Genomic DNA, 15,016 nt, shown 5'->3' with positions numbered 1-15,016 from the left:
AAGAAAACAGGAAAACAAAGCCAAAACAAATCCTGGCCAGGACGCGTCCTGGGAAAATGGCTCGTATGGTCACCCTACGTTAGCATCGGAATGGATTCGAAAACAGTAAAACTCAACTGTTTAACTCTAGAGGAGCTGGAAAATGAGCCTATTTTCAAAAATAGAGGAGTGTTCCTTTAAGTTTTAAATACCAATGCCAGTAGACTTGTTTCATATTTCTAGAACTTGAATGAAAGCGCTAAAATTAGAGTTGTAAGGGCATCAAACAATGATGATTCTTGGTGCAGATGCAGGCAGTTTCAAGCTATTGAAGAAAGACATTTTTAGAGCAAGGAGGAGAAATCAGTGTTATTTTATATACAATTATAGTATTTATTAATTTAATAATGTTTTGAATCAGCTTTTATTTTTAATGTTATTTTAGTTTACGTTTTAGTGACTTTATGTCTTTTTGTTATTTGGATTATTTCTAACTGTTTTAGGTAACATTTCAGTTTTATCAACTTATTTATGTCAGTTAGTTTCCAAAGCAACATTTCTCATTTTCATTCAAGTTTTGAAGCTTATTTTTTCATTTAATATTTAGATTTTTATTTCAGCTTTATTTCAATCAATAAAATAAATCGTTTTAGTTTTACCTAACAATAACAACACTGCATGAATTACAATAGAGGTGTTTAATTACTAACAGTTTTGTTATACAGCTAGAATTTAATAAAATCTGAATATTAGATACAAAACTTAAACAAAAATGAGAAATGTGGCATTGGCAACTAATTGAAATAAATAACATTATTAAAGCTAATAGAAAGGACTAAAGCACATCACAAAATTACTAGAACCTAAACGAAAATAAAAAATTACATTTAAAAAAAGCTAAAGTAAAAGCTCTTTTAAAATATTAATGTGTGAATCATGCTAAAATAATACTGATGATTAAAATCAGATTAAAAAGAGAGAGATATATATATATACATTTTTACCATAAATATGATGAAAATCATCAAAAGGCTGAAAAATATCAAGCTATATTGTCCAGACCCTAGAGGCTATATGTGTGTGATATGTGTTTATTTGTGTATGGATGAATTTCACAGGTTTTATGTTTGCTTTAACACACATGTTGCAAAAAACGTCTTACTGTGCCAGATTGACACTGTGATGAACAATAATAAACAACAGATTATGTAAGAGTAACAGCCGGGAAATAACTGGCTTTAACAAACTGATGAAATGGACTGTAAGACATCAAAGGTACATCTGGTTTTGGTTATGACACTCGGTGGCATGTGTTTATTTGTGTTACATTACTATCTGATGGAAGGAGAAATGTTGTAAAGGCAGTGCTGTTTCAGTCACTGATTCTCCAGCTGTCTTGTCTTTCTGTCTGCAGGTTGCACATAGGTAAAGGAGTGCAGCTGGAGTGTCGCGGCGAGGGCGATGTGTGGATGCGCTGCATGAGCGATCATGCCGTCTTTGTGCAGAGTTATTACCTGGACAGAGAAGCGGGTCGAGCGCCAGGAGATGCAGTGCACAAAATCTACCCAGGGGCCTACATAAAGGTAAAAGATACCAGCTTTGCTGACTGTAGACTTCAGAAATAATACATTTAAGGGGTTCATCATATTTTAAAAAATTATTTATGGGAGGAAATGATGCAACGTTAATAGTGCCAGTCAAAAAGCATTGACTTTTGTAGAAAACTAGATGAAAGCTTTATCTTTGAAAAAAATCTATTTTTTCTTTTTCTTTAAAAATGCTTATTTTATTGTATTTTATCTACATTTTACTTGTTAAAAAATCCAAATGTTAATAAATCACAAAAAAAGTATTTCAATAATTAAATGTACACATATAAAAATGCTTGTTTAAATACATAACCTTTCAAATGAACAATAAATAGATATATTTAATTCATAGTTAATAGTAATTTATTCTGCAGGTTGCACATAGGTAAAGGAGTGCAGCTGGAGTGTCGCGGCGAGGGCGATGTGTGGATGCGCTGCATGAGCGATCATGCCGTCTTTGTGCAGAGTTATTACCTGGACAGAGAAGCGGGTCGAGCGCCAGGAGATGCAGTGCACAAAATCTACCCAGGGGCCTACATAAAGGTAAAAGATACCAGCTTTGCTGACTGTAGACTTCAGAAATAATACATTTAAGGGGTTCATCATATTTTAAAAAATTATTTATGGGAGGAAATGATGCAACGTTAATAGTGCCAGTCAAAAAGCATTGACTTTTGTAGAAAACTAGATGAAAGCTTTATCTTTGAAAAAAATCTATTTTTTCTTTTTCTTTAAAAATGCTTATTTTATTGTATTTTATCTACATTTTACTTGTTAAAAAAATCCAAATGTTAATAAATCACAAAAAAAGTATTTCAATAATTAAATGTACACATATAAAAATGCTTGTTTAAATACATCACTTTTCAAATGAACAATAAATAGATATATTTAATTCATAGTTAATAGTAATTTATTATTATTTTTTATTTAATCTTTGAGATACTGCTTTTTTCGGTTAAAATATAACACTTCAAAATCCAAAATGTTAATAAATCACTTTTCAAATTGAAAAATAAATGGATTAATTTAGACCATCTGCATATTTATTTAATAATTGTTTTTTTTTTGTAGTTAAAATGAAGTTACATGCAACAAAATAAACAAGCAAATAAAATCAATTTATTTATCAATTTGAAAAGGTTATTATATTATTAAACATAACTAAAATTTACATTTTATATATAAAAAACAATATTTTAAAATTAAATAAGCAGCTTGTCAATATATGCCTATTTGTCAAGCAATTGAAAAGCGATTTATTTATATTTTTGAATTTAAAATGTAAATAAATATTTAAAAATGTAAAATAAATCAGATAAATTTAGACAAATTCCTTATTTCCCTTTTGAAATACCGCTTTGTGCTGCAGTGTTTAATGAATTGATTTCAGTATGTTTTCATAGTACTTGATGACGTGCAGTCATGCTATTATAATTACTCGTATCTCAAAAAATCAAGGAAAAGTTCTGCTATTATGACCCCTATAATACTAACCTCGATGGGCAGTGAATACCTTTGTGCACTTGAGAGCTCTGTGTGTATTTTTGCTTCCTGTCACTTTAGATTTGCTTGATCCAGAGCTTGACTTTTTTTAAAGCCTGTCCAGATGACTTCTCGTCAGCCGTTGTTTTAGGACACGGCAGCGAGGTCTGTGTTTGTCACTGCTGTGAGTGTGTTGTGTGGTTTCTGCAGGTCTTTGACCTCAGGCAGTGCCACAGGCAGATGCAGCAGCAGGCGGCCACGGCTACGGCGGCGGCGGCAGCACAGGCCGCAGCGGTGGCAGGGAATATTCCAGGACCAGGAAGCGTTGGGGGAATCGCTCCTGCAGTCAGTGAGTGTCTGCTTTATTCACCGTGAAGTCAAAATGAGGATTTTGGGACTCACACATACACATTGCAGCTAAATTCGGTCATCAATTCACCTTTCAGTGCTTAATTCTGTTCTGTACACACATGGTTCAGTAATTTTCAGGAGTGAAAACCGCATTACTCCAGAAAAATGCAGGCAGTGACAACCGCATTTACAGAAATTCTAGGCAGTGTGTACAGAACCAAACTGGACAACTAGTTGTTCACGATGTATTTAAACACATATCAGAGTTGTGTCTTTCTGTGTGGGCGGTGGTACGTTTCGACTCATTAGTGTTGGCAGATCTTCCTAGAACAAAGAGAGCAAATAAGAACAAGCTCATGACAAACTTTAATCCAAATCTTGGAAATACGCCACATACCAAAATATCTTGACCTGCACCTGCCTACTCTGGTAACTCAATAAACTGGGTTGCTTTATAAACTGAGCCCAAACAACAATCCCAAAGATGTTTAATAGTCATCGCTTATAATAAGTGAACATGGCAAACCTTAAAGAATGTGCTCTGCGAATAAGCTTTCCAAACATAAACAAAACACAGCAGCTTTGCCGAAGAGTTCTGTTCCGTACACACACAAAACTGTAATTTAGGGGATTCGCTACCGTATTTAACCTCTTAACTGTCACCTCCCTTTTTGAACATAGACATGAAAATGTATTATCAAAAAAATGGTTGTCTCTTTTTAAAGAAGACGATCAGCATATTATTATTGAAGTGAAAGCATTTTGAAAAATGAAAGTGTAAAAAAGTTATGTTTACTGTAAAGAAAATGTACTGTACAAATTTTTTAAAATGTATAAAATAAATATTTTACAAAATATTTTAGAATCTAAAATTGCTATGAAGTCAAAGCCATATGTCTAAATAAACTATGTTCCAAATTTGAAGTTGATATTATAAAAAATTAGGTTCCTGTGAGATTTTGTTTAGGCGTTATACCAAAAACAGCCACCGGGTGACACCCAAACTCCATTCAACTTTTTAATGCATTTTCCTGTCACAAATTAATAACTTTCTGTCACAATATTACATCTGTTACAAAATAACTACCAAATATGGAACCTGGAGACTCTCTAGACCTTTCTAACCATGTGTTTAGTCAAGATTAGAAAAGGTTTTGATCAAAACATTATGTAGCGAATTTTGTAAAATGACACTTGATAGCCGCTAGCGGGAGAAGCCTACCATTTCCATAGTAACGCAAAACAGATTTAGAGACGGTTTTCACAGGATAATTGTTTAAGCTTTCGATTCTAATTTTGATGATTACTAAAATATGTGATAGGGAAAAAAGCAATAAAAAAGAGTGCCAGTTAACAGACAGTTTCTCCTGAAACTTTACAGTGTGTACATGGCCTGTGTCTGTTAGCTTTGAGGTCATCAAATCCTTCTGACTTCCTGTTTCAACAGGAAATAAGTCAATACAGGATAGAAAACTACTTTTGTTAAAGGGGTCATATGATGCGATTTCAATTGTTCCTTTCTCTTTGGAGTGTTACAAGCTCTTGGTGCATAAAGAAGATCTGTAAAGTTGCAAAGACTAAAGCCTCAAATCCAAAGAGATATTCTTTATAAAAGTTAAGAGTCAGCCACACCTACCTAAAACGGCTCGTTCTAACACGCCCCCACATGTCTACCTCACTATGTGGGAAGATTTGCATAACGCCGCCCAAATGTTCACCCAAAGAAAGAAGGCGTAACTTTTAATCTCGCTGTAGTATTGTTGTTGCCGCTGCCGCCATGTCGTGAAGGCACTGTGTTTCGTTGTTCTTCCAAAAGAGGACACGACTAGAAATCAGTGGTTAAGTCGTATTTACAACACTGTTCCAGAACAGTTCAACCCAAATATTCAGATGTGTGCAGCGCATTTTATGGAGGACTGTTTCCTGATCCAGTTGCCAACAATGCGTCTGTGGCACAAAGGCTGTTTCTATAAAGTTGGGCAGTTCCAACTTTGCAAGGACAGTCTGGCGCTTCTGACTCACAGACTGTAAGTACGTTTTTATATTTAAATAATTTGCCACTGATGATTCAAACGCGAGTTTTGGGCAGTGTAGAGTAGCTCTTGTTGTTTGTCATTTCTCCGATCACAAATGCAGACATGGTTTTATGTTTATGCAATGCGATACGCAACGCGACAGGTAAAAAGACAGTATAAGTCATTATAATCAGTAATTATGTCCCCACTGGATGCAACAAATGCCTCATTTGTAATGGGTTTTATTGGTTTTGTCTCGTCCTGCTGGGAGACGCCATCACAGTATGGTAAGGAACATAACATGTCCGTCACACGCTTGAGGTATTCGGCCAATCACAACACACCGGATAGCTGACCAATCAGCGCACACCTTGCTTTTTCATACAGATGAGCTTTGTAAAAATCGATGTGTTTCAGAAAGGCGGGGCATAGAAGAGAAACAATAATGTACAGTATGTGGAAAATAATGTGTTTTTTAACCTTAAACAGCATAAACGCATTGCATTACACCAAATACACAAAATAATGTTCTTTTTAGCAACATCATATGACCCCTTTAAGTTGTATCAGATTTACAGATAGTTCCTTAATAGTTTTTTTCAGTTCTGTAGCCTGACTTTGGGAATGTTTGTTTCCAGGCCTGTCAGCGGCAGCAGGGATTGGTGTGGATGATCTCCGGAGGCTGTGCATCCTGCGCCTGAGCTTCGTGAAGGGCTGGGGTCCTGACTATCCGCGGCAGAGCATCAAGCACACCCCCTGCTGGGTGGAGGTGCATTTGCACCGGGCGCTGCAGCTGCTGGACGAGGTGCTGCACACTATGCCACTGGCAGACCTTGGACCAGCTAACTGAGAGCGAACGATACACAGCAAACACTCACCACACAGATACTGGACTCACTACAGTAAGCGTGCAAAGCACATTACGTGCTACAGTGTGCAGTCATTGGAATCCCAATGAAAACACAGCAGAAATTCACTACTCTAAAATTCATGTTTTTGAAAGATATTTCAGTGCGTTTTATTGTTCTGTAGTGAAATCTTGAATTTTTTTTCCGGGTGAATCTCACAAAAACATGTCTATGTCATATTTTACTCTAATATAAAAAATAAATATGTGACCCTGGAGCACAAAAGCAGTGTTAAGTCGCTGGGGTATATTTGTAGCAATAGCCAAAAATACATTGTATGGGTCAAAATTATAGATTTTTCTTTTATGCCAAAAATCATTAGGATATTAAGTAAAGATCATGTTCTATGAAGATATTTAGTCAATTTCCTACCGTAAATATATAAAAACGTAATTTTTGATTACTAATATGCATTGCTAAGAACTTCATTTGGACAACTTTAAAGCCGATTTTCTCAATATTTAGATTTTTTTGCACCCTCAGATTCCAGATTTTCAAATAGTTGTATCTCGGCCAAATATTGTCCGATCCTAACAATCCATACATCAATGGAAAGCTTATTTATTCAGCTTTCAGATGTTGTATAAAACTAAATTTAAAAAAATTACCCTTGTGACTGGTTTGTGGTCCAGGGTCACATATTTGCTTAAAGAGAATGAAGACTGTTTGTAGGAATTTTTATATATATTTTTTGCATTATGATGAGGGCTGAACAGCAGCGAAAACATTTCCAAAAAATTCTAGAAAGTTTCTGGAAATTTACCGGAAATTTTCTGCCCCTTTGCAGCCCTAAATATGACATTATTTTTAATTAATTATGCACATTTTCCTGCCAAATTCTGAATAATTCCTGACAAAATAACTCAAATGTTTCCAGATGTTTTGAGTTTGTTTGTTTATGCAATGGTGATTCTTATCAGATTACTACAGAAGAGGATTAGGGCCAAGTAATAAAAAAAAAAATATAACCGTCTTGTGATTAAAGTCATTATAATGCAAGATTAAACTGGTTCATTGAAATAAAATGTTGAGAATAAAATCATTAAATTTCGCGAATAAAGTCATTGTGTTTTGAGAAAAAACCCTCATTAAATTTAGAGAAAAAAGTCTAAATAAAATGTTTAGAATAAACACATCCGTTTCATGTTCATTTGAACATTTCATGGTGTTGGTCCAAAGGGAGTAGAGCTCCTGAAGGTAGTTTCTGACGTGATCAACTAGAGTTCGTTGTTATGATGTAACTGGCTATTACTTTAGGGTCGTTGATGGTGGTGTACGCCTCCATCCATGGAACAAAACGACCGTAACCATCTGTACAGCCATTAATGGCAATGCCCTATGGTTTTAGTTTAGGGCAGTGGCTATTTGCACAAAGTGAAAATAGCAATAGATGCTGTTTACACTATAAGTGCAAATAACCATAGATTCTATTTACACTAAGTGAAAATAATGATATATTCTATTAACACTAAGTGACAACAGCAGCATTTTTAGCAATGTGCTATTCAAAGTGAAAATAGCGATTCTATTAACGCTATGTAAAAGTAGCAGATCTTTGCAATAAGTGTAAATAGTAATTAGATGCTATTTATGTTTATAAATAGTGACAGATACTATTTGCACTTCAGTATTGTTGTACATGAACAGGATGCAATATTAATATAGTGTAAATGATTTTATTTATTAAAATTATTAAATAGACGCTGCCTTATTGATACAACAAAGCCCTCCCTATAGCCTACCTACCCTGAAACCTACACAATTAATACATCATTATTAAACACTCGTTAGGCAATTGATTTCCACTTTTCCGATGTGATGTGATGAAAAAAGCAAGAAGAGCGAGTTCGAACGCTGGTCATTTACATCATATGCTGCTTCCACGAGCTTCGCTCTCTACGACCTGCGCCACTGCAGACGCTGACCAACACTGTCCAATGAGATAAAATGAACACGACACCAGTGTGTTTATTCTCAGCATTTTATTTGGACTTTTTTTTTTTCTCGAAACACAGGTTTATTCTCAAAGTATGAGTTTATTCTCAACATTTTATTTTGGACTTTTTTACTCAAAATGTAATGTTTTTTTTTTTCAAAACAAAATGACTTTATTCTTAAAATTGAATGAGTTTATTCTCAACATTTTATTTAGACTTTTTTTCTCAAAAAACTGCGAGTTTAATATTGCATTGTAATCACTTTGATCTCGAGATGGTTTTATTTTTTTATTATTGCTTGGCCCTTTCATAGATTACTGTATATTTTTATTTTTAAAATTTTTTGATTATTTTTAAAGATTTGTTTTAATAAATTGAGCATCAATTATGGGAGGTCCTACAAATATAATTACAGTTACAATTATACAAATATAATTAATATTTGTACACTGTAAAAAAAAATCCGTAAAATTTACGGTAAATAACCGGCAGCTGTGGTTGCCGGAATTTTACCGTAAAAAATACGGTAGCAACGTTTTAGGTTTTACAGTTTTAACTTAAATTTACAGTTAAATACCGTAATTTCATTAACTGATATAATGTTAATATACCAACCTATTGAAGTACTGAAATCTGTTGTGTACCTTTGTAATACACTGATAACCACCAAATGCAGGAGGTGATGAGAAAGTCACACGATGAACCAAAGCCCATCACAAGCAGCTTTTATATAATAACATATATAGAAGGTGCACAGCGTCATTCACACAAACACTAAACATCATCATGGTAACACACATGAAACTGAAATAATGCAATAAACATTCATTTAACAACATTAGGTGTAACACACAACCCTAATATACAAAACTGATCAGAAAAAACTAAGAAGAAACATCGTTATTTCAACAAAAAAACATCAAATTTGAAATGTAACGCAGGGAATTCTGGGAATGTCAATTTACGCTTATTCACTGTAAATTATACGGTCTTTTTCCACTTCCAAAAATGGTATACTACCGGTAGTATTCTCATTAAATATGTATAATAATAATGTTATATATATATATATATATATATATATATATATATATACTGTATATATATATATAAGAATAATAAAGAATAAAAATAATAATGTTAGATGTATTATATATCATGATCATTGATATATATTATATATCATGAATATTATTTCAATGAGAATTGGGAGGAATATGATTGATTATCATGAAAATAATTCTGTAATAAAATTTAAATAAAATGCATTTTATGTAGAATATCATTTTCTATTTCTTTCTCTTGTTTTTATGGTGAAATATGACCTGGAAATGATGGGATTTGTGAGATTCATCCGTTCAAATTAGATGTATATACCTTAGCGCTACAGGTCTACTAATGAATGCAAGTTTACACAGGGTTGATTGAAGATTAAGTTCAGGGAAATAGCTTTATTGTTCATATGCCTTTATAGCTTTGCACATCATGCAGTTATACTAAGAATATCAGAGCCTAATAGTTTTGCAATACTGGTAGAAAAAGCTTAAAATCTGTCCTTGCAAGAATTTATGGGTCAATGTCTGAACATAAAACAAAAGGAAACAATAACTAATGGTTCCAGAAGTATTTTCCCATTCATTCTAGAGTTCTGAGCTACAAGATCAACATTACAACAAAAAAAAGCATTTTGAATTTAAATGAGTTTGTATACTATATATTTGATGTTTATTGCAAAACATTTGTTCAAATACTGGGTAGAGAGATTGACTCGAATCTCTGTGGAGAAAACCTGGAACCATATGGTTGTGCTCAATTACACTCTAGTATCACACAAACACACACAGCACGGTCAAGTGAGGAGGAGACTGTTCAACCTCCAACCAAGTTTTTTTTTGCATAAACTCAGAATATCTTGAGATCCACGGGTTTGGTAGCACTAAATGCCTCAGAGCAAATCGCTATTTTGGCGCTGGTCACTTCAGGAAGCGTTGGAAAGGACCAGCTGATGTAGATGCAAACCTGCCTCTGACAGACATACTGAACCAGACAGATAACAGGACAAACTGTCAAAACAAAACGCTCATCATCTCTGTGCTTGTGCTGTGTTCCTCGACATGTGGACCTCAACTCTGCTATGACGCGGCTTACTATCCAGGCATCTTATTAGTTAGACTTGCAATAGCCTTCCAGCTCCTTTATTTTCATACCAAAAAAAAAGAAGAAAAAAAATGTTCGGCTTTAAAATGGTGGTATTAGTATTGTGACGCAGTTCTGTATTTGTAACCAAATCATTTGCCATGTGGTGTAACTCACCAAAGCCAGATTACCTCATGATAATCAAGCATGAACCCAGTGGATTTTTCTTTATGCCAAAATGTGTCTGGAATCTTCTACTTTCTGGACGTCGTGCTCACCTCATACTTTAACCAAATCAAAACAGGGCGTGTCTTGAACCGAATGTAGAGCCTTGATGCACCGACTGACCGATTTCAAACAACGGGTAACTCAGCTTTAGCTTTTATCTCATCCAGAAACTCATGTCTGGATTGTGACCAAAATTCAGCCCCATACCACTATGACCTTTTGCAAACGGGTCGAACATCTAAACGTCAAACTTCGGGCAATGAACATTATTGTTTTGCTGCCTTCCCAAATTGAAATGTCTATATTTTACTGTACACTTACAGGAAATTATGCATTTATTGAAAGACCCTTCATATTGGTTTTTTTAATATGTACATGCAGTACAAATGCAAATATTTAGTAGCTGGATTCTAATAGTAAAAGTGGAACCTCATTATATAACATTAAAGTCAACATGAAATCAAGATTAATCCTGTTTACTTTCTTAACACGTCTTCCTGATCTTATTGTGCATGCAGACTGAAAATTCAGCTTTGACACCACAGAAATAAATTACATTTTCAAATATATTTTTAGAAAACAGTTGTTTTTAATTGTAAAAATAGTTAATTATTATTTTTGTTTTTATGGAGCCCCAGGGGAAGAAAATATGAGATGGGAGGAAAAATTATATTCTTGCAAAAGAATTGCGTTCCATCAAGAAACCTTGCATTCTCTCACAAAACAGTAGTGATCTCTCGTAAAACATGTGAACTCGTAAAATATATGTGATTTCTTGTACATTTGCCATCTTTTGGAAAATATTAGCAATCTCTTCTAAAAAAACCCCCCTGATTTCTCGCAAAAATTTGCAATCTCGTAAAACATTTGCGATGTCGCACAATATTTGCCGTCTCTCGTAAAACGTGCAACCTCACAAAATCTTTGCGATCTTGTAAAACATTTGCAATCTCTTGTAAAACAATCGTAAATGTTTTACGAGATTGCAAATTTTGTCATGAAATTGCAATTGTTTTACAAGAGATTGCAAATGTTTTACAAGATCGCAAAGATTTTGTGAGGTTGCACGTTTTACGAGAGATGGCAAATATTCATGTATGCAAAATGTTTTAAGAGATTGCAAATTTTGTCATGACATTGCAATGTCGCACAATATTTGCCGTCTCTCGTAAAATGTGCAACCTCACAAAACATTTGCGATCTTGTAAAACATTTGCAATCTCTTGTAAAACAATCGCAAATGTTTTACGAGATTGCAAATTCTCTTGTAAAACAATTGCAATTTCATGACAAAATTTGCAATCTCGTAAAACATTTGCGATGTCGCACAATATTTGCCGTCTCTCGTAAAACGTGCAACCTCACAAAATCTTTGCGATCTTGTAAAACATTTGCAATCTCTTGTAAAACAATCGTAAATGTTTTACGAGATTGCAAATTTTGTCATGAAATTGCAATTGTTTTACAAGAGATTGCAAATGTTTTACAAGATCGCAAAGATTTTGTGAGGTTGCACGTTTTACGAGAGATGGCAAATATTCATGTATGCAAAATGTTTTAAGAGATTGCAAATTTTGTCATGACATTGCAATGTCGCACAATATTTGCCGTCTCTCGTAAAATGTGCAACCTCACAAAACATTTGCGATCTTGTAAAACATTTGCAATCTCTTGTAAAACAATCGCAAATGTTTTACGAGATTGCAAATTCTCTTGTAAAACAATTGCAATTTCATGACAAAATTTGCAATCTCGTAAAACATTTGCGATGTCGCACAATATTTGCCATCTCTCGTAACACGTGCAATCTCTCGCAAAGTATTTGCATCTCGTAAACATTTGCAATGTCGCACAATATTTGCCATCTCTCGTAAAGCGTGCAAACCTCACAAAATCTTTGCGATCTTGTAAAACATTTACAATCTCTTGTAAAACAATTGCAATATCGTGACAAAATTTGCGATCTCGTAAAACATTTGCGATGTCGCACAATATTTGCCATCTCTCGTAACACGTGCAATCTCTCGCAAAGTATTTGCATCTCGTAAACATTTGCAATGTCGCACAATATTTGCCATCTCTCGTAAAGCGTGCAAACCTCACAAAATCTTTGCGATCTTGTAAAACATTTACAATCTCTTGTAAAACAATTGCAATATCGTGACAAAATTTGCGATCTCGTAAAACATTTGCGATGTCGCACAATATTTGCCGTCTCTCGTAAAAACACGTGCAATCTCTCGCAAAATATTTGCATCTCGTAAACATTTGCAATGTCGCACAATATTTGCCATCTCTTGTAAAGCGTGCAACCTCACAAAATCTTTGCGATCTTGTAAAACAATTGCAATATCGTGACAAAATTTGCGATCTCGTAAAACATTTGCGATGTCGCACAATATTTGCTGTCTCTCGTAACACGTGCAATTTCTCACAAAATATTTGCGATCTTGATAAACAATTGCGATCTCTCGTAAAACGTTTGCGATGCCACACAATATTTGCTTCTCTCATAAAATGTGCAATTTCTCGCAAAACATTTGCATTCTCGTAAAACATTTGTGATCTCTGACAAAACATTTGCGATCTGTCACACAACATTTGCAGTCTCTCGCACAACATTTGCCATCTACTGTAAAATACTTGCGATCTCATAAAACAATTGCGATTTCTCTCAAAACATTTGCAATCTCTCATTAAACATTTTTATTCTCTCACAAAAGTATTGCGTTCCACTGAGAAATGTTGCATTTCCTCCCATCAGCATGTCTCTATAGGGGATCCGTAGTTTTTACTGCATTTTTGATCAAATAGATGCAGACTTCTTTTAAAAACATTACAAAATCTAACCATCCCCAAACTTCTGAACAATATTGTTATTACGACACCCACTTACTACAGCATTTGGCTGTGGAATATGTTGCATGACAGGAGTAAATGCTTTGTAAATGCCATTTCATGTTGACTTTAATCACATCCTCTCTATTTTCAGTGTTTGAAAAGTGTTATCTGTGATTAGTCACAACTTAAGAGAATTTATTTAGTAGAGGATTGTATGATGTTCTGCGTTCCCATTATTGTTTCCATAGTAATGCTTTCCTTTGTGCTCCTTTGTTCATAGTTTCTGCAGTTACTAAAAAGCCCTTCCCAGTGATTCTCACGTTGATTATGAACATCGCAGACCTTCTATTGGTCTGAAATGTTCCAGTAGTTTTAAGCAATGAAGTATATGTCAGGGATGTTTTAGTCGTCTTACAGTCAGAGTGTTTTCGGGTTTCGTTTTGACCCCACATGATGTTTGTAAATTGGGCGATGCGAAAGATGCAAACTCTTCATCTGCAGGGTTGTTCACATCGGCTCAGCTCACGTTGAGAATTATGAGCCTTTCGGGTAAAGCATAATGCCTTGTTTTCTTTCTTTTTCTTGACCGTCGGTTGCTATAAAACATTCAGTTGAGATGTCAGGTTTACTCATTGTTACAATGAGTGCCTTTGTGCTGTATTTCATCGGATACGTGTTGCATATACATATTCTGCGGATTAAATGCTAATTACAATAAAGCTGTTGTTTTAATACAAAGGCACTTTGCAATGTACGCAATCAGTGTTGAGTTGTCTTTAAACCAGTATGCTATCTTGAGGTCATTTTAGGTGAAATGGATTTAAGCTCTCGCATTACACATCCGATACACACCTTGGTGGTGTAAAAACATATTTGTTGTATTTAAAGATAGAAACATTCATAAAATAGACATAGGCAGGTATCTAAATGTCTTTAGCAACTTCAGTGCATAGACTTACAGGTATGATTCGAAACATTTTATTGGTTTAAACCGATTGCCAATTATGTTACATGGTTCTCTGTCATTTTACGGTTTATTTTGCTTTAAAAAATGAAAATATATTACAATCAAGCCCACGTGTCATCGTGACAGACGTACAGTTACTATTTCCATTGTAGAGTAACTTCACTTTATTTCTACTGTGTTCTGCACTGTAATTTAGATTTTCATTCACTGTATCAAAGGTTTAGAAAATACTTTCCAAAGGAGGACTTCTTTTCTCAAAAATATGTGGCCTAGCCCCTTGTAAGACTTTACCTAGAACGTGTGTGTTTTCACTGATGGGCGCATACTGTATTGTGTAAGGATACAAGCAACATGTGTGTCAGTAACATGACAATCACCCGACTGGAATTCAGATCAACAGCATTCCATACATGAGAACTATTTCTTACAAGTATTTATCAGTATGTTATCCCGTGTGAATATATTTGAATGGACTATTTTATTGATATTGATATTGTAATTTCAATTCTTGTTGTTATTATAATTATTCTATTGTTAAAGGACATTGTGCTCCTGTATGTTGACTGTACACCAAAGTAAA

General features: G+C 34.4%; 2 protein-coding genes and 1 long non-coding RNA gene across 5 annotated transcripts in view; 1 reads left to right on the top strand and 2 right to left on the bottom strand.

Moving 5' to 3' along the window:
* The window catches only part of LOC107550085 (mothers against decapentaplegic homolog 4-like), a 24,209-nt gene extending 17,711 nt beyond the window's left edge, over positions 1-6,498 (top strand). Inside the window, exons 10-12 of one of the 2 annotated variants that reach the window (XM_016231313.1) lie at positions 1,394-1,562; positions 3,264-3,402; positions 6,058-6,498. In XM_016231313.1, the coding sequence (XP_016086799.1) occupies positions 1,394-1,562; positions 3,264-3,402; positions 6,058-6,269 (520 nt within the window). In that variant the 3' untranslated portion in view covers positions 6,270-6,498. Of the gene's footprint in view, positions 1-1,393; positions 1,638-3,263; positions 3,403-6,057 lie in introns of those variants that run through there. The other variant, XM_016231312.1, reaches the window with a different exon arrangement.
* The window catches only part of LOC107550088 (uncharacterized), a 23,685-nt gene extending 8,669 nt beyond the window's left edge, over positions 1-15,016 (bottom strand). The window contains exons 1-2 of the long non-coding RNA XR_001604622.1: positions 14,683-15,016; positions 10,131-10,138 (exon numbers count right to left, since the gene is read on the bottom strand). This is a non-coding gene — a long non-coding RNA (uncharacterized lncRNA). The remainder of the gene's footprint in view (positions 1-10,130; positions 10,139-14,682) is intronic.
* On the bottom strand, positions 11,780-14,686 carry LOC107550086 (uncharacterized). Of its 2 annotated transcripts, none has more exons than XM_016231314.1 (2): positions 12,380-14,686; positions 11,780-12,007 (listed from the first exon to the last, which is right to left on the bottom strand). In XM_016231314.1, exons 1-2 carry the CDS (start codon positions 13,323-13,325, stop codon positions 11,913-11,915), a joined length of 1,041 nt encoding a protein of 346 aa, XP_016086800.1. In that variant the 5' UTR covers positions 13,326-14,686; the 3' UTR covers positions 11,780-11,912. The 2 variants fall into 2 exon arrangements, with proteins under 2 accessions (XP_016086800.1, XP_016086801.1); XM_016231315.1 differs by having other exon boundaries at positions 11,780-11,950.

This window comes from Sinocyclocheilus grahami, unplaced genomic scaffold (genome assembly GCF_001515645.1).
Source record: "Sinocyclocheilus grahami isolate Dianchi unplaced genomic scaffold, SAMN03320097.WGS_v1.1 scaffold387.1, whole genome shotgun sequence".
Taxonomy (NCBI): domain Eukaryota; kingdom Metazoa; phylum Chordata; class Actinopteri; order Cypriniformes; family Cyprinidae; genus Sinocyclocheilus; species Sinocyclocheilus grahami.
This window is presented reverse-complemented; position numbering and strand designations above follow the sequence as displayed.

Excerpts from the sequence above, each read along its gene's own strand:
- LOC107550086 (XM_016231314.1), bottom strand. The coding sequence starts at position 13,325 with ATGAGAGATTGCAAATGTTTTGAGAGAAATCGCAATTGTTTTATGAGA. Across the intron at positions 12,008-12,379 it reads CATCGCAAATGTTTTACGAG|ATCGCAAAGATTTTGTGAGG; the intron begins ATTGCAAATTTT and ends ATGTTTTACAAG.